At 49.0% G+C, this 21248-nt stretch overlaps 1 protein-coding gene across 5 annotated transcripts in view; it reads right to left on the minus strand.

The window, feature by feature from the left end:
- Window positions 1-225: 225 nt before the first annotated feature.
- The window catches only part of PPP2R5C (protein phosphatase 2 regulatory subunit B'gamma), a 183281-nt gene continuing 162258 nt past the window's right edge, over window positions 226-21248 (minus strand). For 2 of the 5 annotated variants that reach the window (XM_058291558.1, XM_058291572.1), the window contains 6 exons: window positions 20184-20354; window positions 16903-17030; window positions 14891-14992; window positions 13293-13365; window positions 8487-8603; window positions 226-2931 (listed from right to left, as the gene is read on the minus strand). In XM_058291558.1, coding sequence (XP_058147541.1) covers window positions 2800-2931; window positions 8487-8603; window positions 13293-13365; window positions 14891-14992; window positions 16903-17030; window positions 20184-20354 — 723 coding nt within the window. In that variant the 3' untranslated portion in view covers window positions 226-2799. Of the gene's footprint in view, window positions 2932-5155; window positions 5228-8486; window positions 8604-13292; window positions 13366-14890; window positions 14993-16902; window positions 17031-20183; window positions 20355-21248 lie in introns of all 5 variants that reach the window. The other 3 variants (XM_058291566.2, XM_058291578.1, XM_071213689.1) reach the window with 2 other exon arrangements.

Genomic DNA, 21248 nt, shown 5'->3' on the forward strand with positions numbered 1-21248 from the left:
ATTGAATTCCTCTCCAAGGAGGTTTTAAAGCATCACAATTAAGGCTTAAATAACTGAATTTCTATCAATAGTACTATTTACCTTAAAGAAAGAGAGGTGGTCCATAAAAAGTCACTTCTGCTTTTCCCACTAAAGAAGTCAACAGCTTATGCAACCCCAGGAGAAGCGCTGCCTGGCAGTCCACAGGGGAGCACGGACGCCTGCCCCACACCACGGCTAGGGTTATTTCATGAGTAGTAAAAGTCACATGTTCTTTATTTAGTCCATATGATACACTGTTTTTAGAATCTTTAAAATTAGATAAAAGAGCAATATTAAATGGCAACTGTATGAAGTTTCTCTTCATAAACAATGTCAAAACAAAAATTTTTGAATTACAAAATGTTAAAAAATATGTAGGTACTTAACATTTCACTAAAGCATAGTTACAGGTATTTTCTGAAGAAAAATAATTGTGCCACTTATCTATTTTTGCTGTTTCTATGAACTATTTTATTCTGTACATAGGACATTTTGTACAAAATATGAAGTCTACATTTTTATTACTTATTACCATAAAACAAAGATACAGTGTATGTACAATAGTAAAAGAAAGCCATACTAAAGCCACACTAAAAAGACCACTCGGAATAGTGACATTTCTGATGTAGAGATACAGTTTGGAAAACGTGAAGATGCCAATCTGGGACTTTATGAAGAAAAACAGTCACCAAATTACTAGTTTATTTTCAATGTAGTACTTTTGAAATCAGTTTGGTACAGAATAAACAGTGCATCTATGTAAGTTGAATGATTAGCACAGGGAATCCAAGTACTGACTAGGGAAAGTTTAATAGGTCAAAATATTAAGTAATGTCTTTGTCAAAGAAAATGAGTCTCTCTCAAAACTTTTTTGGTGAATGTTTGTCTTCAAAAAGAGCAAAAATAAAACCTAGACAAAAAAGATGTTCTTACACGTTGAGCTTCACACACTCAACCAAACATTGCTATTTTGTTTTTTTTTTCCCCCTTAGGGCAAAAAGAGATTCTTTCTAGAAACCTCTCTCACAAACTTAGTGAACATCCAAAATCAAGGATATTTGAGAATCTATCAGCTAAAGATGGAAGTTCAAACAATGGTATATCAAAATACATAAGACGCTGCTTTATACAATAAAAAGCACCCTTTTTCCCTCAAAAGGAGAAGGCATTTAAACTTTTTTAAAATTATAGATTGGTAAAATGGATAGATACTTGTCAAGTTTCTCAGGAAGAATTTCTTCTCACAGAATGGACTTTCCCACTTGAAGATGGGGCCATCTTTTAATTTAGTACTTGCTCTTAACACAATAAATCCCCTCCCCCAAAGTGATTTTCCTCCAAGACACAAGGAAATACGCACTGTTGATGGGTTTAAAGGAAACCAACTGGCAGCAGTGAGAACAACTATGCCTGCTTCTTAGGACACTTAATGGATATGGGAGACCTAGATTTAAAGACAGATCTTAAAAGAAGCCGCATCTTATCTTTTATGCATCAAGACAGGTTAACATTAAGTTATATAATCTTATGCCAGAGACAAAAGAAACTAGAATCACTTGTTCAGAATAGCAGTGCACATTTCAAATAGCTTTCAAGCAGGATAAATAAGTCAAATACTGGCCACCCTGAGAGAAAAAAATAGACACAGCACTAAGTTTAAAGATTTTCTCCTCGTGCTATTCCATCTAAAATAAAAAGCTCAATACAAACATGCAAATAAGTTTGTGAAATAGATAGCAGCATTGAAGAGCGATGGAGACTTGGATATTGTACTTATGAGGTGTTGATAACGTGTGCTCTTTTCAAATGAAACTGAAAAAGAGTCATCTGACCGTCACCCTCGCCAGTGCTTCCTCTATGCTCCGAGAGCCACGTTAAGTCGTTAGGTCCACAGGGGTAAGGGGGCGTCGTGGCGACGGCTGGCCCAACAGCGCTGTTTTTGTCGTGTTATGCTAAAAGGCAGCTGCAGTTTGCATTAGGTCAAGAACTGGTTTAACTAAAAAAGACCTCACTTTAACTGTCTTCCACTTAGGGAATTCTGAGATTAATCTTATTAATCAAGAGCCTTGTTAAAAGGCAAAGATATCGAAGTGAAGAAAAAAAATTCTGCAAATTAAAGTATGAACACACAATTTGAAAACCCCAATTCCAGTCAAGGCTGACCGAGAAAGCTCTTTTTAAAATAAATGTTTTTTACCAGCTTACTCCTGGAATCTGGTGCCGTACCACAGACTTGGGAATATGGCTTTAGGTGTATGGAAAAGGAGGAGGACATGTACTCACGTCACTAAGGAATGAAACGCCTTAGAAAATAACAGAGGCTGAGGATTGTCACGTTACTTTTTCAGTAAGCGGTGTTAGAACATGAAAAGTAAAGAACCATTTCGATGACAATAAAACAGAAACAAAAAGCCTGCTGGCCTAACAACCACGGGGAAACAATTTCAAGGTTGTAAAGTCTTAAAAAATACATAATACTTTTAAAAGTGCTCCTTTGATTTGAAAAACATTGTCACGGCCCTAGAACCGCCCATTTTAACCCTTTTGGTAGAGCTCGAGGATGACCAGGTCCTGGCGCCCCTGGGGGGGCTGAGGACCGGGCCCTGCCCGACCCCCACCGCCTGAGCTCCTCATCTGGGCTGGCGCCAAGGGCGTGCTTCCTACCGAACTGCGCTGAGGAGCGCTGACTCAGCCTAACGGACTTGTATGGCACAAAAAGGACGTGTTTTCTATAGAATCCAGGAAAGACCCGCCCCCCCCCCCGTGGTCCTCGGGGGGCTAGTGCCCGTCCCGGGAGAGCAGCTCGCCGGCTCCGCAGTAGGCTTCCAAGGCTTTCTTGGTGTGGAGGTCCTGAGGCAGCTCGGACTTGCGGCGTGCAAGAGGGCGGTCCTTCTTCTGGTCTTTCGGTGCCTGGAATTAAAAACGCAACGGAGTTGGCTGAACACCGAGCTCTCTGCAAAGTGAGTCGCTTACCAACGATAACTTTACGAGTCCAGGGGGCATCACACAAACTCCAGGCTTCACGCGCCAGGGGGAAAGAGCCGATTTCCCACATGGAACGGGGCCTTCAGCAATGACCGAAACATCTGGTCTTTCAAAACGATCTAAAGACGAGTGGGAAGGGATGTGTGTAGAACAGTGGCATTTAGGGCTTCTACAAAAGAGTAGTTTTTCGGTACAGAATATTTAGCACCTCTACTTTGTAGAATTCACTCATTCTAATAATTGCCCTAAATACACTCTAATTTCACTTAATATTACCAAAGCTATCTTCTGACCATACCCATTACTGAAGCATTTCGGAAAGTCTTTCCCTTGGACGTAGAGAGGATGAATGAAAAAGACTTACTTAAACTGGATTAAGAAGTACAGGATCTAACATATGAAATTTGAACAAGGATACTTAAAATGACATTAAAATTTCCAGCACTTGGAAAAGTATTTATGTGAAAATTCCTAATATTGAGGGTAAGAAATAAGACTCTTCTCCACTCCATTCTCGGAGCTTGGGAAATGTTGGTTTTACTTTTTGAAAAGAAATGAAATGGATCCCATTTTTGTGCAGGGATTTAGACAACTATGTCTGCAAAGAAAAGGGGGCCGGGTCTGGGAGCTGACACACTCACATAGGTGCGTTCTATGAGTAATAGTTAAACAAATTATTCTGTTATAAAAGAGGGCAATTTGTTGACACTGGTATTCTGCAACAAAGTGCAAGGCCACCTAAATCCTCCAAACATGTGTCCACCTGAGACCACCAGCAACTGGAGACCTTCTTGGATGAAAGTTCCTTTGCCAGAACCAAGTCTCCATCAAAAGGAAGACGGTGATGAGAGCATCGAAGTGCCTTCTGCGGTGGTGAAACAATATCCACCAGAAAATAACTTGTTTTAAGCAAGTCGACGGACAGCTAAAATAACCTAATACCAACAAACTCACAGTTTTCAGCCATCTAACTGTGGTATGGTAAAATGCGTTTTTTTTCCTTCTTCTTCTTTTAATGGAAAATTCAAAGAACTGCAAGAGTCATAAATGCAAAGTTCACATTTCTGCAGAGCTAAGTATTTCTTAGCAGGGATTTTATAAACGTATCTTATGAGAAGAGCAATAAAGTCAAGGTTTAAACAGAATTTTGCTGTGCCATCACTTCAGGATGGTGTCTAGAAATGCTATTTGAATATTAATATTCGTTCATGGTGAAGGCAGGAATTGTGACCTGTGACCCTGAAACCCAGTGTCGAGTGGTGTCAGAACCTGCCATGGGAGATGTGGAAGGTCAGAAGGCCCTGCTGCAGTGCTTGAGAAGTGGGCCGTGTTTTGTGGAGCATGCCTGCGTTCAACTGTGAAAAAAACCCAGGGGTAAAAGTCTACCCTGCATTTTATGTCCATTAACTATTGAGCTGTGAAACAAAACCAAAGCAGAAGAAAATCAAGACTTTTATGTATTGAAATATTTAATTACTGCTGAAACAGGTGTTCCAAAGAGAAGAAAATAGCATTTTAATAGAAAAAGGCAATAGTGAAAAACCCTGGAAGTGGAATTGATAAAAAGCACATTTAGAAAATGCGTAAACATGACACCAGAGCTTCTGGAAGAGCAGAAATTTTAACGGCCACACCTGAGCCTCTCCGCTCAGGCTTTCTGGCTTGGTAGAGTGGAGGGTGAAGTCAAAAGCCAAGAAGGAAAGATGAGACACCATGCAGACAAAGGACGGCGAAGGAGCAGCGCTCGCTGGGGGGCGTGACGCTAACAGGCGGGGCACGTCCAGCAGGTGGCAGGGAGCACACGGGTGGCCAAGGGGCATCCCGCGGGAGACAGAGGCAGGGCCTGTGGCTGGCAGCGCACAGGCAGGTGGCAAAGGCTAAAGGCAAACAGGAGAGGGTGAAAGGACACAGGAAGGCACACACGAGCTGCACGCTTTCCCCCTCGTCTAGAGGAGTGAACGTGAGCTCTACTACTTCATTTAGGGTGCAAGGAATTGAAATTCCCTGTGGGACCAGATTTCTTTACTTTGGTCTTGACCCCGGAAAGACATGGAAAAAGGGAAAATACTTCATGGACACATTTACTTGTCAATTCTTTTCCTACATAAAAAGAGCCTTAAATACACTTTATATATTTAATAACAAATACCTTCACTTCCCACTTCTCGACTTTCTACAACTTCCTTACTTGCGTGGTTGACACTGCTTTTCTCCCGACCAACTGTTAAAATGAGAATTGTACATGTTTTAAAAGTCTCTGACACAAATGTTCTTCACAAGAAATTTACTATTTTCTTTGGATGTTCTGGATGGGGTTACATTAAGTTTCTTGAAAGAAAGCCAAATAATGGTTCTGACCAGGAACCATGCCTCCCGTCATTAGTCTTCTGCACTACTGTTTCGCTTCTCTTAACTGTCCTGACCCCACATTCAAAGCATTTTAAAGGAATATGGAATTATCCTGGAAATGTAAAATTAGCTGAAAAAATTAAAAAGATAGTGAAAGTATCCAAATTCTAAATATAAAATTCAGAAACCTTATTGCAAATTTTTAGCTATGACTTCTTATACCAGTTTGCTCTCCAAATTATGTATGTAAATTCCTTCTCTTCTTGGTCTACTTGCTTTAACAGTGCTCTTGGGAATTCTGGCAATAGTGACACCATGCGTTTTCAGATTAGGAAGTGCCTATTATTCCAAGTATTATGCCTAAGAGACAGCACTCCATAAACAGCTTCGTTGACAGGCTGAGATGCGATCCACAGAAAGCTGTGAGTCTCGAACAGGGCAGTGCTAACTGTAAAGCCTACACAACAAGTCTTGTTTCTTCTCTCGAGCTGTTTTCACTATAGCAGAGTCTTTGCATTTTCACGAGTTTTAGAATCAGCTTGCTAATTTCTAAAAAACAAAACAAAACAAAAAAAACCCCAACAGAACAGCGTGCTGGGATTCTGATTGAAAATGTCTTAAACCTACAGACCCCCCTGAGCAGAACCCAACTCCTTAATGGCATTGCGGCCTCAACCTCCGAACGTGTGCCACAGACTTCTGGAAGGAATGTAAGGGCGGGGGTATTCCTGGAAGAGTGCCGATCACAGAGTCTCAGCTAATTACCTAATTTGAAGAATCCTGAACAGGCAGAAGGAAGGGCACATGCTATATGAATTCCCTGAGAAACGTCCCTTCTCTGGAACTAGATGAGCAGCCGGCCGCAGGGAAGGCCCCTGCCCTTCTCCCAGGGACACTGGGCAGAACTGGGCAGCTGGAAGTTTCCCGGCACTGCGCATCAGGTGGGACTAGAGCTGATTTTGAAAGGCAGCTTTACTCAAGACAAGAATGCTGGCTGGGTGTGCGTTCTTCGTCTTGATCAAGCTCCTGATATCCTACAGAGCAGGCCTCAAAATGGGGCTCTACCCCCCAACTGGCACCTTCACCACCTGGGGCACAGCATTTTCCTCCCAGCTTTCATTCTGACCTAAGTCAAAGGACATACAACCCCCTTATCCCCCAACCCTAAAGTATTTAATGTGTAAGAATCTGCTTGTAGAACATCATCAACTTTCACTTTAACTTGTGGGGCCTAACTGACCTAGAAACTGCCATGCAGTGATGGTCACAGACAGCCTTCCTCCTGGGAAGGGCACTGACTGATTTCCTGCCAGCTGTCTGCGGACGAGGTCTCAGATCCTCAGTGGTAAAAGCAAAATGGTAATCAAAAAGGGTGACCTTGACTTTCCTTCCAAGTTAAAAAAAAAATTATCAAGAAGGAAAATCAATACCCTCATAAAGAGAAGAAAATTTGAAAGGTTTTTCACGTTTCTGATTAAATCTATTCATTGTTAAGAATATTAATTGTGAAAAGAGTAAGGAATTTAACTAGATTCATTAAAAAATGAGTTATTGATGTTCACTCAAAGTACGTTAAGTTTTCCACTAGATTTGTGTATTTTCAAAATTTGATGAACTGAAATAAATGCTCATTCCCTTATTTCTCATCTCAATCTGAGGCAAGGAAACAGCTGGGCAGGAAGAGGCAGGTAAAGGTGGCCAAACCCAGGTGGCCTCTTGCTCCGGGGCACCGTGGAGTCTAGACAGTGCCGCCCAGATGAAAGGGTGCAGCAGCTATGGCTGCCGTGCCAAACTTCCCAGTACGCACTGCGAGCAGAGAAAGAAATGGGTGAAAAGAATTTTCAATACTCTGTTTAACAGGATATATCCAAAATTAGTCCCTTCAACATATAATCAACAGTAAAATATTAGGAACCTGAGTGTTGGAATCCCAGCGTGTTTAGGACTAAAGACATCTCTAAATGGGACTTGCCCGCATTTTCAGTGCTTGTAGCCGCTTGGGGCCCATGACTGCAAAATTGGACAGTGCAGGTCGAGGCTGTGCGGGCTGTCTGATCAAGTGGGCAGTGTGCGTTACTCCAAATAAAAGGAACACCGAAAAGCAGCAAAACTTTTGCTAGTTCCCTGGCAACAACAAGCCACCTGCATCGCGGGTACGGAGTTTCTGCCAACGGTGGGGATAATCTAAACATGCCTACAGCCAAGCCACTTTTTCTTCTTTCAATGGCATCTTCTTAATGAAAGTGGCCACCATAACCTCTGAAATTCCAGAACCACAGTGCCGCCCATCTGTGGGGATTCCTGCTCTGGCTAAAGGGCCCTGCCTGTCAGTCCCCTCAGAACGATGTGAGCTTACTGCAGTGAACGCAGGAGAGCGGGCTCCAAGAAATGCAGCAGGCGAAAGGCTCCCTAACGTGGCAGGCACATGGTGAGTCACCCCTGTAAGGCCTAGAGGGCCCGTGTTTGTGGTAGGAGGAGGAGGGGGCTCCCTCTGGATGCGGGCTGAATGGAGAGCAGGGCCACCGCCACTGGGGGCTGCTTGGATGTGACCATTCTGCAGCCCGGGCCCGGGGCCGAGGGGCGTGTCCTGCAGCCCAGGCCCCAGGGCAGAGTGGGGGTGTCCTGCAGCCTGGCAGCCTTAGGCCCGGGGAAGAGGGGGGTGTCCGTGACTGCTAGGAAGTGCAAAGAGGGAATGTTTCTGGGCCAGAGCGGAAGTCAGAGGGAGGCAAAGGGCAGCAAAGGTTTGGGGATCAGATGTAGCTCAGTGGTTGAGCCCCTGCTTCCCACGCATGAGGTCCTGGTACCTCCTTAAAGTCAGCTCTATCACTGTGAAGCTTTTGATTTTGTTTAAGTTAACACTTCAAGAACAGTTCAGAGTTGGGATTATCACTGTTAAAGTAAATAGAGAAACCAAATTCAGGCACTTTCTGAATCCTTAAAAAGCGTTCAGTAATTTGATCATTGACTGAGACCTATGGATAAAACTGTCTCTAAGAGCACCACATTTTGACTTTAATTTTGGTTTCAGCAGAAGGCACTGACTGGTGTAGACACGTCACCACCTAAAGCCATCTGTGTTTCTTAAGCAGGTCTATAAAGAGTGCTTCCCACTTGGCTCCGTGTACTTTTACCTGACGCGCCTCCTCGCTCACTGTCTTTCTCAGCATCTGCACATCTTCCAATAAAGGCCCATCTGTCTCCATTGCAACCGGGATGCTCAGGGTGCTTGCTCGACTATACACTGCGTACTGGAATGCAAAGTGCGGAGTCACTGTCTGTTAGCTGCTTCTGTCCTCAACACCTCGGTCCTTGGCTGGGCCGCTGGCGCCCGCCCCCTGCCCATGTGCTGGAGGTCAACTCTTGGGGACTGCGCACTCTGGGCTCCCTGCAGCCTCCCGATGGCAGAAAGCGGCTCCTTCTACTGAGTCCAGCCAGCACTGGGGCGGGAGAGTGGCAGAGTGGGCTGGGCCTTCTCGCAGCCCACCTCTCAACTCCAGGCCTGCGGCCCCGGGGCCTCCAACTTGTGACGGACAGCCCAAGGTCGGCCCACACCTCCTCTGTGCTGACCCCAGTGACTGCTCCAGTCCACGAAGGCAGCCCTGCAGCCTCACTGCCTCCAGCCTCCTGGTCCACCCCCTTCCACCCACCCTACGCCAGCCACCCCCCTAGAGGCAGCTCGCCCCAGACACCCCTCTCCCTTTTATCACGCTTCTTGCATTTTCGTCCTTTCTTTTTCTAACTTGCTTAAATCCCATTACGGATCGCTTTTACCCACGCCCTCAATGCAACCTGGATGAGCCCAAAGCTAACAGGTGCCGCCTGCCGCTCCTGCATACTAGGGTCTCCCGTGCTACTGCCTGGCTCGTCTACAGGCTTCTCTGGCCCCTCTCCTGCCCCCTATCAGCGGACCCAGGGCTTCTCCCAGCAGGCCAGATTCTGGTTTGAAGGGCAAACAGGTTGCCTGTTGGTTACTGAGTCTTGCTGACTTTTTGTTTGCATGAGTGTAAAATGGGAATAATACCATGTGGATGGTGCTGTGTTGGTTCACGTGAGACAAGGCACCTCCACGTCACTGCCAGGGGAGCCTCTGGTGTCTGCTGGGAGCTGCAGTGAACCTCTCAAGCTGTACGTACACAGCTTGCCAAGGTCAAGGGGCTCACAGGAGGGGAAGCTTCCCTACTCCTGCCTCCACCTCATCTTGCCTCAGTGGGAGGCCTGCCCACAGCCAGACCCCACCTGTGCTGGGACCCTGTCCTCCTGGGCCACTTGCCACCCCCCACCTGCTACCATTCACACAGCTCGTCATGGTCGCGTGTCAGCACTGGCCTTGTGGAGGGAATCGCTGCCACCACGGTTATCAGCAGCTTCTGGGCTGCTGTGCCAGGCTCTGGCTGGCATCTTACTCCACCCCTCCGTGGCAGCTGCCCACGCACCTGCTCCTGAAACTGGACTTCCCTGGGCTTCTGCAATGGCGTCCTTCCCTGGCTTGCCTCCGGCCCCTCTCCCCTCTGCCCACCCAGTCGATGGCAGGCCTCTCCCCTTTTCCACGCTCCTCTGAACGCTAGCCCTGGCTGTCCCAGGCCCCCAAGCACAGTGTCTGGGAATGGGATGCCCATGAGCGGGAGCCTCAGCACCCCTGGATGCCGAGTCCATCAGCCCCTACCCCCACCAGCTCCACCTGGCACCCCTCCCTCCATGCACTCCACAAGAGCCCTGAGTGCCCAGCACCCCTTCCACATCGCTGCCATGAGCTAAACTGCAAACCCAACTGGCGGCACTGCTGCCGAGGGCTGACCCCTACACGCTATGGGCTAGAATCCAAACGCCCCTGCCCTCTCTGCCACACCCTGCCTCGGGGCCCTGGACACCTGCGTCTGTCCCGGCGCCCCCTCACGGCTCACACTGGCTGAGTCCCTGGGCATGCCCCATCTCTCAGCCCATCCTCACATCCCTCTCTCTGGCTCCCTCACAGCTCCCATGCTCGTTCCTGCAGTCCTGGCAACCCCAGATCTCGGTGTGCACAGTGGTGCGGGGTGCTGCGGGCAGAGACCTGGCACTGCTTGTTCTGGAAGGGCTCGCATTTGGGTGGTGGGGTGGAGACAGGAGCACAAGGACCTGCGATGCACATGGAGGCGCGCCTGGCATGGTTTTAAACCAGCACATGGTCTCTGGCTAATGCCAGAGTGCTTCCCATGGCAGGCGCTCAGGGTCACAAGTCCTCACTGGCTCCCAGGGCCAGGCACATGCTTGTGAACAAGGATGCTTACAACTCTTCACAGCACAAGCACTCAGTGGGCTCAGGCAGGAGGTGCCGTCACTAGGAGGGAAATGGTCGTTAGGGCTGAAGCTCAGAGGGGGTGAAAGAAGGCGGGCTCTCCCAGAAGCTCATCTCTCCAAGGAAAGGCAAACCTTCACCCAAGACCTTGCCCTCCTGAGCCTCCTGGGAAAGAAAACACTGAGCCATAGCTACACTTAAATCCCACCATCATGTGTCCTCGTTTTGCAGTATTCCTATTCAAGTTGGGAGAAATAAGCAGGAATGTAACATCATCTCTTTGGACAGATTAGGAGAAATATGTTGATACTAGAAATCTTCAATATTTAAGGAGTCTAAAAATTAAATTGCATATGTTATTAAAAAATCCCAACAAAGCTGCCACAACTTCTAGAACAGGCAAGCCTGAAAACTCTAAAGGCAGCCCAAGGTTTCCCACATCCACAACAGGCCTAAGTGGGAACCTGCTTTAATGTCGTGGAATCCACGAAACCTTTGGTTTATGAAAAACTAGGGTAAGCATCAGAAAGATATTTGTCAGTAAATATTTGGGATGGAAAACCAAGCTTCAAATATCCAACTATTTTCTTTCTTTACCTAATTAACAAAAATTTGTATTGTCCATAAAATTTTTTTTTTTTTTTTTTTGATAAACAGCAAGCAGTGATTGCAACCTAGAGAAATTTTACTCTCAAGAGAACAAAAGGCAAGAGCCAAGGCCATGCTTCCTAGCTCTGAGCTATCAAGCCATGAAGTATTTTCCATTTTAGAGGCACTGCAGTGTGGAGCAGGGCATGCGAACACCATGTGCGGAGTGCAAGCCACGACGGTTTCAACAGAGAGGTGGGTGGGAGCACACCGGGACCACAGCAGGCCGACGAGTCCACAAGCGGCTGAAGCGAGGGGTAGGTGTGAGTGAAAACCAGTGTTTACACATCAGACATTTTTAAAGAGTGACCAGAAAGAAGGAAAACCATAACGTAAGACGATTCAGGAAAAGATCAGAAAAAGGGACGAGAGAGCACAGCTTGTTCAGAAGGAACGTTAGCACACTTGTGAAACAGGGCCCGCTGCGAACACCTCCACCAGCTCTTCCTCATTTGTAATGGGAAAGTTTGCTGTGACTTCTTCAGTAGGTTATTTTTATGCTCTATGTCAAATCAATAGAACCAGAGTCCCTGCTCTGTCCACGTTTTACAGTGTTCGAGGGTGTCGCTTCTGCCGCGAGGGCCGCCGGGGCTGGGAGGCCATCCTGCTGCCTCTGTCCAGGCCCCCAGGGTGAAGCAGGACCTCGGCTTTGCCGCGCAGGGCCTGCCCACCCAGACTTGCCCGGAGTGCGCGCCCACGCTGCAAAACCAAGGTGCGGAAGGACTTCACCTCACCTCCAAGGTAAGTCCTCTTCTTTAAGGCAGGGTACCTCCTGTTACCTAAGTAAAGTCCTACACCGTTTCAGACGGGAGTTTGGAAACAGCATTTCTATGTACGGGCGTGGATAAATATTGTTAAAAAAAGGCTGGCAGGCTAGTTGCTTTAGGTGGCATCAAGGACACACATTATTAAGACTGTCATTTAATTCTTCTATGTTTAACTAACTTAACTGCAGTTTTATCAAAGGGAACACAAACCAATGTGCTATTATACAGGCAAAATACACGTTTAACTTCACATTCATGTATCACTTTTTTCTTAAATGTTAAAGATTTAAAAACTGCCACACCAACTTAGAGCAACTCTGACATAGCACACCTGCCATAAAACCAAGTGAGCATTTACAAGCCGGCTCGTCCCGCTGGGCCTCTGAGGATTTTCAGGGTATCTAAGTGGTTCTTACAAAGTAAAGTATCTTCTCTCTGGAGAGTGGAGGGAGGTCTGAGAATTCTTAGCATGGCAAAGATTCTAACCGACGGCTTTCGCTGAGTGGCACCGTCATCCTCAGGCTGGCGCGCAGGACAAGGAGCCATGCGGGCAGGGCCAGCGCGCCAAGGGCCAACGTCCACACACGCACACATAAAACCGAAGGCACAACCCAGAGGCCAGCCCACTGCAGCCGCCCTGCGCGGCAACCCAGGAATTAACAGCCCCGAGGCGACGGTCCGCTCTCCCCCGCACCAGCTGGCCAGCGCTCCACCGGGTGGAAGCGGGATCGCCGCTGCTGGGGCAGAACGCAGCCGTTTTTACCAACAGTGGAGCTGAGCCTAACAAGCCCTGGTTTCAGGAAGGAGGAAATCAACCTCACTATCCGTCTACTTCACACCTAATCTTTCCTTTAAATAAATCCGATGTCAAAAAGAAAGGCAAATATGGCTTGAACCACAGCATTTATGACACTTGCAAGAGAAAGCAAATTACAATCTTGGTCCACAAACTGAGGCTGATTCCTGGTTTTCTTTTTACCACAGTATATTGATAAGATTCATATCTTATTTAAAGAGCAGAGAAAAAATGTCAATTCTGTGGTAAAAATTTTTTGTGGGGCAAAATAATAAGTACTTGTACAAAAAGAGGGTTACAAAGTTGAAAAGTGTTTTTTATTGCAGATATTTTCATATACAATGTTAGCGGAATCGATTTCCCTCCCCTCCCGCGATGAAGCCACATTCCTATTTTATAAAAATATCATGTAACACCCTCAACATTTTCACGTTACTCTCTTTTTTAGTACCTGGGGATTTGCTTTGGCTAGATTTTCTATTTTAACCCATGCTTCTTCTCGTTCTTTCATTTTTAGCTTCTCTCTGAAAAACAGTAAAACGTCATTTGTATTAGAGAAACAAATCATATTCAAGAAGACTTTAAAGGACAGCAAACCCCGCTGCGCCCAGCGACTCAGTCACCCGCTCCCCTGCTCTCCCACTGCATCCACATTCCCACTCATGACAAAGTAAAATAAGCAATATATTTATGTGAAAAATGAAATTAAAAAATCAACAAAGGTGAAAAGATTTAAAAAGTATGCAAACATTTTAACAAGTCTAAGAATTCAAGTTTCTGAAACACACAAGTCTATCTGTCTCCACCCTGCTCCTCTTGGCTGCGCCTGCACAGGACCTACAGAACGGTGACAAGAAGCTTCTACGCCCGGGCAGTGAGGACATGCCGGAGCGTGGAAGAACCGAGGTGGTAAAAGCTGGCATCCAATGCCGACGGCATGACGAGGACAGAGCCAGGGGCCACCGTTAGGGCGGGCTTCAGAAACCACATCACCTGGACCCAACTGTTACTGTGAATTGAGACAATGTACCCTGCAGTCTTAGGTCCCTTAGGAGAGCTCTGCTGGTCCCTGAGCAGGGCCCAGTGGGCAGGGCCCGTGGTGTCTGCTCACTGCTTTAGCTCTGCAGTGAGAATGGACTATGGAGCTTGGAGATTCACAGACATGCCCCCCACGCCTCCTTGGGCCCTTGCCTACTTGACACACCAGCCTCCAGCCTCTCTGCTTCACTTATTTGTATCTGACTGTCTTTCTCTTCCCACACTCAGGATATAAACTTGACAAGGAGGATTTTTGCTTGTTCTATTCACTGCTAGAGACTGTGCACCGGTCCTGGCCCCTTGGTGAGATAAGAGAAAAAACGACAGCTGCTGACATGCCTGACGCGCACAGCACTCTGAGTTACACTCTCTCACGGCTTCTCCACCTTGGCCAGCTTCAAGTGAGAAGTGAAGGAGAAAATCCCGCCCAGCGGTTCATGCCTGCCGTGAGCATGCGAGGTGGTGACCAGCTCATCCACAGCGAACGCCGTGCATGACCTGGGGCAGGCGCTGTGGCACGCAGACCCTCCCTGACGTGTGTAGGCCGGAAATGTGCAACGCCAAGGGCGCAGGGCCTGCCTGTGGCATCCCCATGCTTGTGCGCACTGATGGAAAAGAACAACACTAGGCTAAGGTGAAGGCTCTGGCTCCCGCATATGAACCTGCTGGATATAATGCAAATTCCTGCCTTCTAAACATGAAAATCACTGCCCATTCCAGCCTGTGGCGGCCTGGAGGAGGTGGAAGTTCTGAATGTTAAATTCTTGACTATGAACGTGCCTTCTGCAAAGCTAAAACCAGCAGCACAAGGGAGAGAAGAGGTGACTTCGCAGAGGAAGTCTCCTAGGATGAGTTCTCACCATAAAGCTTTAACCTGCTTTCAAGTCTGAGGGGTCCAGCTTTGCTTAAAAGTGAAGAACTTTTTAGGATAAAACCATGGAAGAGGCTTATTCAGAATTAAGGGGGAAAAAAACCACCCTTAAACAGGAACTTTTTAAAGGAGGTACTTACTTCAGTTTCTCTGCTTTGAACTGTTGAGTGCAGTCATCAAACAGTTTTTGGTTCATCTCCATGAAGAGTTTCAGCGCATTGTATATCAAGCCGTGTATCGTCCTAGAAATAAAGCTTCACGTTGAACTCAGGATCCCTGGCCTCTTACCCTTCTCCCATTTTCTCTGCAAACTGATGGGGGCACTTCCAGAGGCTGACACCCCTCATCTTCCCGGGTTTTGAGAGCCTGCCCTTGCGCCTGTCCCTCAGCGCCACTCTGGGCGCACGCCCTCCAGCTGCTCTCCTGGTGCGCTCGGGCCTCCCCACACCGTCCTGGTCACGGCAGCCAGAGCCACCCAACTCAGAAATGGAGTAAAAACACTGGAACTTGGGCAAATATAATTAAGACAAACTTAATTAGATACAGGACAAGAACAGAAGCATTTTATTTCCCATAAACTTCAGTCTCCTTTCAATTTTATTCACTGAGGATAGAAGAGTTAATTTTAATAATGCCACAGTAGAGTTCTGAAAGGAAAAAGTGAAATTACCATGAAACAAGCTTAATGAAAACAATTCTCAAATCACAACAACTTTTTAATCCACTCTGTAAAGAACCAATTATATTTAGAAAACATGTTAGAGAATGTTTTGTTCTCTGCAACGGGAAGGGCTGAGCAGCCACTCCCTTATCAGGGCGACCTTTCGCGTCCACTTGGAGCAGAGAGGAAGGACGGCGCCCTCGGGGCTCTTACCACCTCTTGAGCTCGCAGAGACGACGAGAACTCCAGAGGAAAGGGCACCGGCAGCGGCACCCATGACCATGGCCACTCTCCTCTGGCTACGACCAAGGCTGCGGCTGCGTTTTCTTCCCCTGTGGCTCTATGGGCACCCACTGGCCCCACGACCACAAACCTGAAGGCGGCCACCTACTAAGCCCATTAGGGGCCAGGTACTTTACACGCACGCACACAAGTTTACTGTCACCTTTGAAAGGTGAAGGGTGCTGCCAAGCAAAGCCCTTCATGACAGTATCTCAATCTTTCCAACAATAGGTGGATGCCATTATGCTCTTCATTTTCCAGATGAGGACACGGCGAAGTGACCTGCCCTGTCTCGGCCAGACAGCTGGCGTGCCGCGGAGGGAAGGGTGACTCCAGAGCCGGAGCCTCAACCTGCGCTGGCCGGGTGGCTCCACCCCACTGGGGGCCCGGCACCCCAGCGCCTCAGGCAGCAGGGCTGAGCCTGAGGTGGGCGGCCTGGTGAGTGGGTGGAGTGGGGCTCAGCCACGCAGTGGGGTCTGCACAGCACCGGCCAGAGTGCTGCCCCGGAGGCAGCGCCCCCCTAACCAGCCGCGGGGCTGCGCGGGCGGGGTCTCCTTGTACAATGGGGCAGGACGGCGAGCCGCTCCGCTCCTCCTGCTTTAAACTCGCTCTAGCGACTCCATCACAGGCAGGAGAGGGATGAACGGGGGAGGAGGCGGAACCCCACGCCTGTGCTTGTTCAAATGCCTTCAGGACCAATTCAGTATACAAACAGCACGGCCCGACTGCAAGCTTACTGCGAGCTTTTGTACACAGAAGACTCACTCTGCAAATCAATAAACGCATCCTCGTTAAATAAAAGGACCACCAGGAGACAAGTGTGGAGGCTCTGGAGTCTGTTCTGGGCCCCTTGCCGTCTTTCCTTCTCTAGGCAGGGGCTGCAGAGGGTATCTTGGGGCCTCTCTCAGGGGGTGGGAGAAGGCCTGAGACCCTCGACCTTTGCAGCGACCCCTGACTCCTCTGGAAGGGACTTTCGAAGAGGCACAGAGACACTAAGTCGGGCCAGTGGGTACAAACGTGCCCCCATATTCGTCTTGAAATGGCATAAAGTGGCAGAATAAACCATCACAGGCATAACCTACATCGACTTAATTTTAAGTCCACAAAGAAGGGAAACATGGTTTTTCTAGGTGATAATAAAATTCGGGTTTCGAGCTGCTCTGGAATGCCAGCAGCCCAGCACTGAGAGCAGCCGGCACCAGCGCTTACTTGTTCCAGTGCGTCTTGGAGTTGCGGTACAGGGAGGGGAACATGATGGGCAGGATCCTGGCGGCGTTGTCGCTGATGAGGCTCATGATGTACTCGTTGTTCCAGTAGTACAGGGCTCGCTCGGCCACCTGCAAGACACGCGCACGACCGCTCTGGGACTGGACACGCCTGCCCACTCCCAGCCCCAGGTTTTCCGTCACACCTGCTGGCAGGATGACCCACTGTCCTGTGGTGCAGCAGGCACCCTTCTCCAAGTCCAGAATGCTCGCTATGTGCATGGCCTTGCAGGACTTCTGACACGAGGCAAGCCGCCCTCCTGGGCAGCGAGACACCCCTGCTCACTTCTCCCTTCACTCAACACCCATCGCGCTGGGTCCTGGTCAGGTATTGAGGCTGTGAGGGCCGCCCTGGGCTCCACAGCTGCTGGCGAGCCTCTACCCTGCGTAAGCCCGCACTCCATGGCCGTGGGCGAGCCTCTACCTGTGCCCTGTGAGCCCATGCTTGGGGGAGGAGGCAGACGGCAGGTGACCAAGTCAACTCGCCAGAAGCTGGCCCGCTGAAGGGCGCACAGCCGCGGGAAGGGGTTGTGGGATACAGCAGTGTGGGGTGTGGCTTCTGCTGGCAACAGCGGGCCAGGGAGCTCATCATGGCAAGTGAGAGCTCACAGCACCTCGGGACAGCATGGGGCCCAGCAGCAGCGACCAGGACACACAGGGGGGAGAGGGGTGGGGCCGCTGAGGCCGAGCACGCCCTCGGGGCCGGCGGCATGGCCGTGGAGGCATCTGGGCCTTTACTCTGGGCGTGACAAAAAACCATGAAAGGCTTTCCCCACTTTTATTACTGAAAATTTCAAACACACAGAAAGCTGCAAGACTGGACTTGTGACGCCTTCGACCCCTCCACCAGGCCCGACAGCCAAGGCCTCTGGCACACTTGTGTTCCTCGGCACGTGCACACACACAGGAACCACCTCAACATCCGGGGCAGTCCTGAGAGCAGGCGCCACACCTAGAAACGATGGTCACAGCAAACAGCAGCACAGAAGATGCTGAGCAGAGGGAGAATGCTTCTGCCCCAGAAGCTCCCAACCAGTGGGGAGACCGAGAGATTTGGAGGTGCCAGTGGGGTGTGCCAGGCCACAACCCTGCCGTGCAGAGGGGATGCGATGGGAGAGGAGCTGAGTCAGGGCAGGCTCAGGAACCAGGAAGACTTCACGGAGGAGGTGAGCTGGACGAGCTTTGCAGAAAGGAGTGATGAAACAGAAGGGCAGGGGAAAGGACAGCTCCAAGAAGGCCCAGCATGGATTTCTAAAGCAGTGAGCATCAGGGGCTCCTCAGGTAAGCAGTTCTTATCTAACAGTTCGATACCTTGTATTGTACAAAGCAGATACTGGCCCACTAATGTGTTTGGGAGGTAATACTTCAAGACTAAATCAGAAAATGGAAGTTTAAGATATTTAAAGGGTTTGCGTTTTAAACAGCAAATTTTGATGGCAAACAAATCTGAAATTCAAAAAAATCTAAAACCTAAAAATTAGGAGTGAACTGGCCCACACACGTTTGGAAAGGATGCTGGAGCACACCGAGGAGCAGATGCCAGGAGGGGAACCAGTGTGCGAGGGGCACAGAAGGCCCTGTCAAGGCAGCCTCCAGCGCCATCCGGCGCCTCCCAATCCCCGCCCTGCCCTGGATTTGGGAGCCCGGCAGCCGGAAGGGCCGGGAGGCTTGGGAGGCGCACTCTGACCTCTCCTCCCACCTGGAATCACTCGTTTTCCTGCCACGTGCTGGTATTAAATGACATGCTCGGATTCACTTGTCAGTGTCTTCTCATGGATGCTGCGGCGCCGCGCACAGCAACAGCTCTTTCTGATGCTCAAGTCCAGGAAACCCGCCGTGCCGCTCCACCCTCTGGCGCCTGGGCTGCGGCTCTCACAGTTTCCAGATGACAGCAGGCATTTCTCCAAGTCCCTCTCCTGGATGTTAGTGAGTGGTGTATTGTACTGAACTCCCAACCACAGAACCTGGCACCTGCCCTGCAGGATGCACCACTGGGGCCCGACAGGTGTGCCCCGTGCCGGCCCAACTGAATTCCTTACTTCTCCCTCACTGGCTGTGCTTTCTTGTCTTAATTCTGCTGGTTTCAATGACCTCTTCGTCACGCCCCCAAGGCTCAATCTGGAGGTCCCTTGTCCTCGTGGCCTTTTCGGGATCAGCAAGCTCTCAGAAAAGCTGCTCCAGACGCATGGTGGGAGCACGGGGACCCCTCCCAGGCAGTGCCCTCCCGGTCAGGCTATCGCCCTCTCTCTTCTGCCAGGGTGACCTCCAGGAGGCTCACGCTGTGCCCAGGCCTTACCCAGCTCAGAGGCCGCTCCGAGTGAGCCGGGGCAGGGGCTCGGCACCGCCTCCCGCAGGGGGGGCGCTGGAAAGGTGCCTGCCTGCAGGGCTAAGGAGGGGCTGGGGGAGCTGGTGGAGAGGGCCGCGGCAGGCCTCCTGTGCAGGGAGCCAGTGCTGACACGGGAGGATAGGAGTTCATACGGGGTGCCCGAAATGCAGGAGCTGGTCAAGGAAGAGAACTTCAGGTCAAACGGTTCTGTATTAGCTGTGGGTACTCAGTTGTGGAAGGCAAGGTTTTCCATATCAGGGAGCATACTGAGCACAAGACAAAAAAAAGCTTTACAGGGTAGCTTTTTTTTTTTATGCTCTATTACCTTTTAAAAAATATTTATTTATCCAACCACACCCACCCACCCCCCTGTTGTCTGCTCTGTGTCTACTTGCTCTGTGTTCTGTGTCTGCTTGTCTTCTCTTTAGGCAGCACTGGGAACTGATCCTGGGACCTTCTGGAGTGGGAAGGAGTGATCATTCTCTTGCACCACCTCAGCTCCCTGGTTCGCTGCATCTCTCATCGTCTCTCCTCTGTGTCTCTCTTTGTTGCTCCATCTTGCAGTGCCGCCTTCCACTTGGGCCAGCTTACCTTCACCAGGAGGCCCCGGGAATCGAACCCTGGACCTCCCAAATGGTAGACGGGAGCCCATCACTTGAGGCACATTGGTTTCCTGGGAGCAGCTATTTTTAAATACTAACTGAAAAGCATGCTTTCAGTGGTGGCGACAAGACGCTAAACTACATTTTATAGAATTAAAAGTAGACTTTGCAAGTAAAAACTTGAATGTTACCTTTAAATTACATAAGAAGCAAAACATGACCAGCCAAAGGGTTAAGTCAACATTTCCAAAATGAACTTTCTGAAATCATTTGATGGTCTTTCCAGACCCCACGTACCTGGAAATGTGGACTGGAAACACACTTGGCTAACTGCCTGAAAAGAGGCTCCATGATCTTGACAAATTCTGATGGTTCAATAACATCTAAAATTTCTTCTAATTCATTTAAGAACATTACTTCTTTTGGACTGTGAGTCTTTGGCCAGTATTTGAGCAGTGCCATTACCACCTACAAAAAGAAACACACAGTGACGCCCAATGCTCCAACACCCAGGGACAAATAAGGCTGTATTCGTGAAGGATGCCCCACTGCAGGGCAGTGGAAGAAGATGGTTTTCTCCCTGCGGAAGGCATGGGGATTCAGTAAATCAGGACTTCTTTTTAGGAGGTACTGGAAATTGAGCCCAGGACCTCGCACATGGGAAGCAGGCACTCAACCAAGTACTGGTGCTACATCAGCTTCCCATACCGTAAAATAGAGTAATGTATAACTAGAGAAATACGTGGTATCTGTATCTACTGTAGAACCACAGTTTTATATCCCACAAGCCACTCTGACTAACCACCACTTCAGTAAGAATAAATTAAAAATGCTCTACCACAAAGGGAGACACAAGCATTTGGCAGTGTTTTGAGAGAATAGCACCACTTGAGAAGACAGAGTGTGTGTGACTCCAACACACTGTTGAGTGGAAAGAGCCAGTTCTGAAATTGTGGGAGACACATGGTCCATTTTTTTCTCAGATTAACTGGCTGTCACACAGTGTTTCCAACTGTGTAACAAAAAAAATAAAACCACAGAAGGTGATGGGAAGCGGGCTGCTCTATCCCTTGTGTGTGCGAGGGGGTCCTCCCAGCGCCCTTGTGGAAGCATGGAGCACAGCACCCCTTCTTGGGGCTGTCGTGAGGGTCATGCTCACAGAGCTGCTGAGCAGGGCTTGGCCCCTGTGGGTGTAGACAGCGGCTGTCACCAGGCCTGCCCCTGCCACCAGCGGGGCTGGGAAGCTCAGTACCTTGCCCAAGTCACCCTGCTAGAAAGGGGTTTCCACTTTACTTTTTTTCCTTTATACGTTCCTGCAGTTTCAAACTTCCTACAACTGTCATACTAGTACAATACTGTCCA

This window comes from Dasypus novemcinctus, chromosome 3 (genome assembly GCF_030445035.2).
Source record: "Dasypus novemcinctus isolate mDasNov1 chromosome 3, mDasNov1.1.hap2, whole genome shotgun sequence".
Taxonomy (NCBI): Eukaryota; Metazoa; Chordata; class Mammalia; order Cingulata; family Dasypodidae; genus Dasypus; species Dasypus novemcinctus.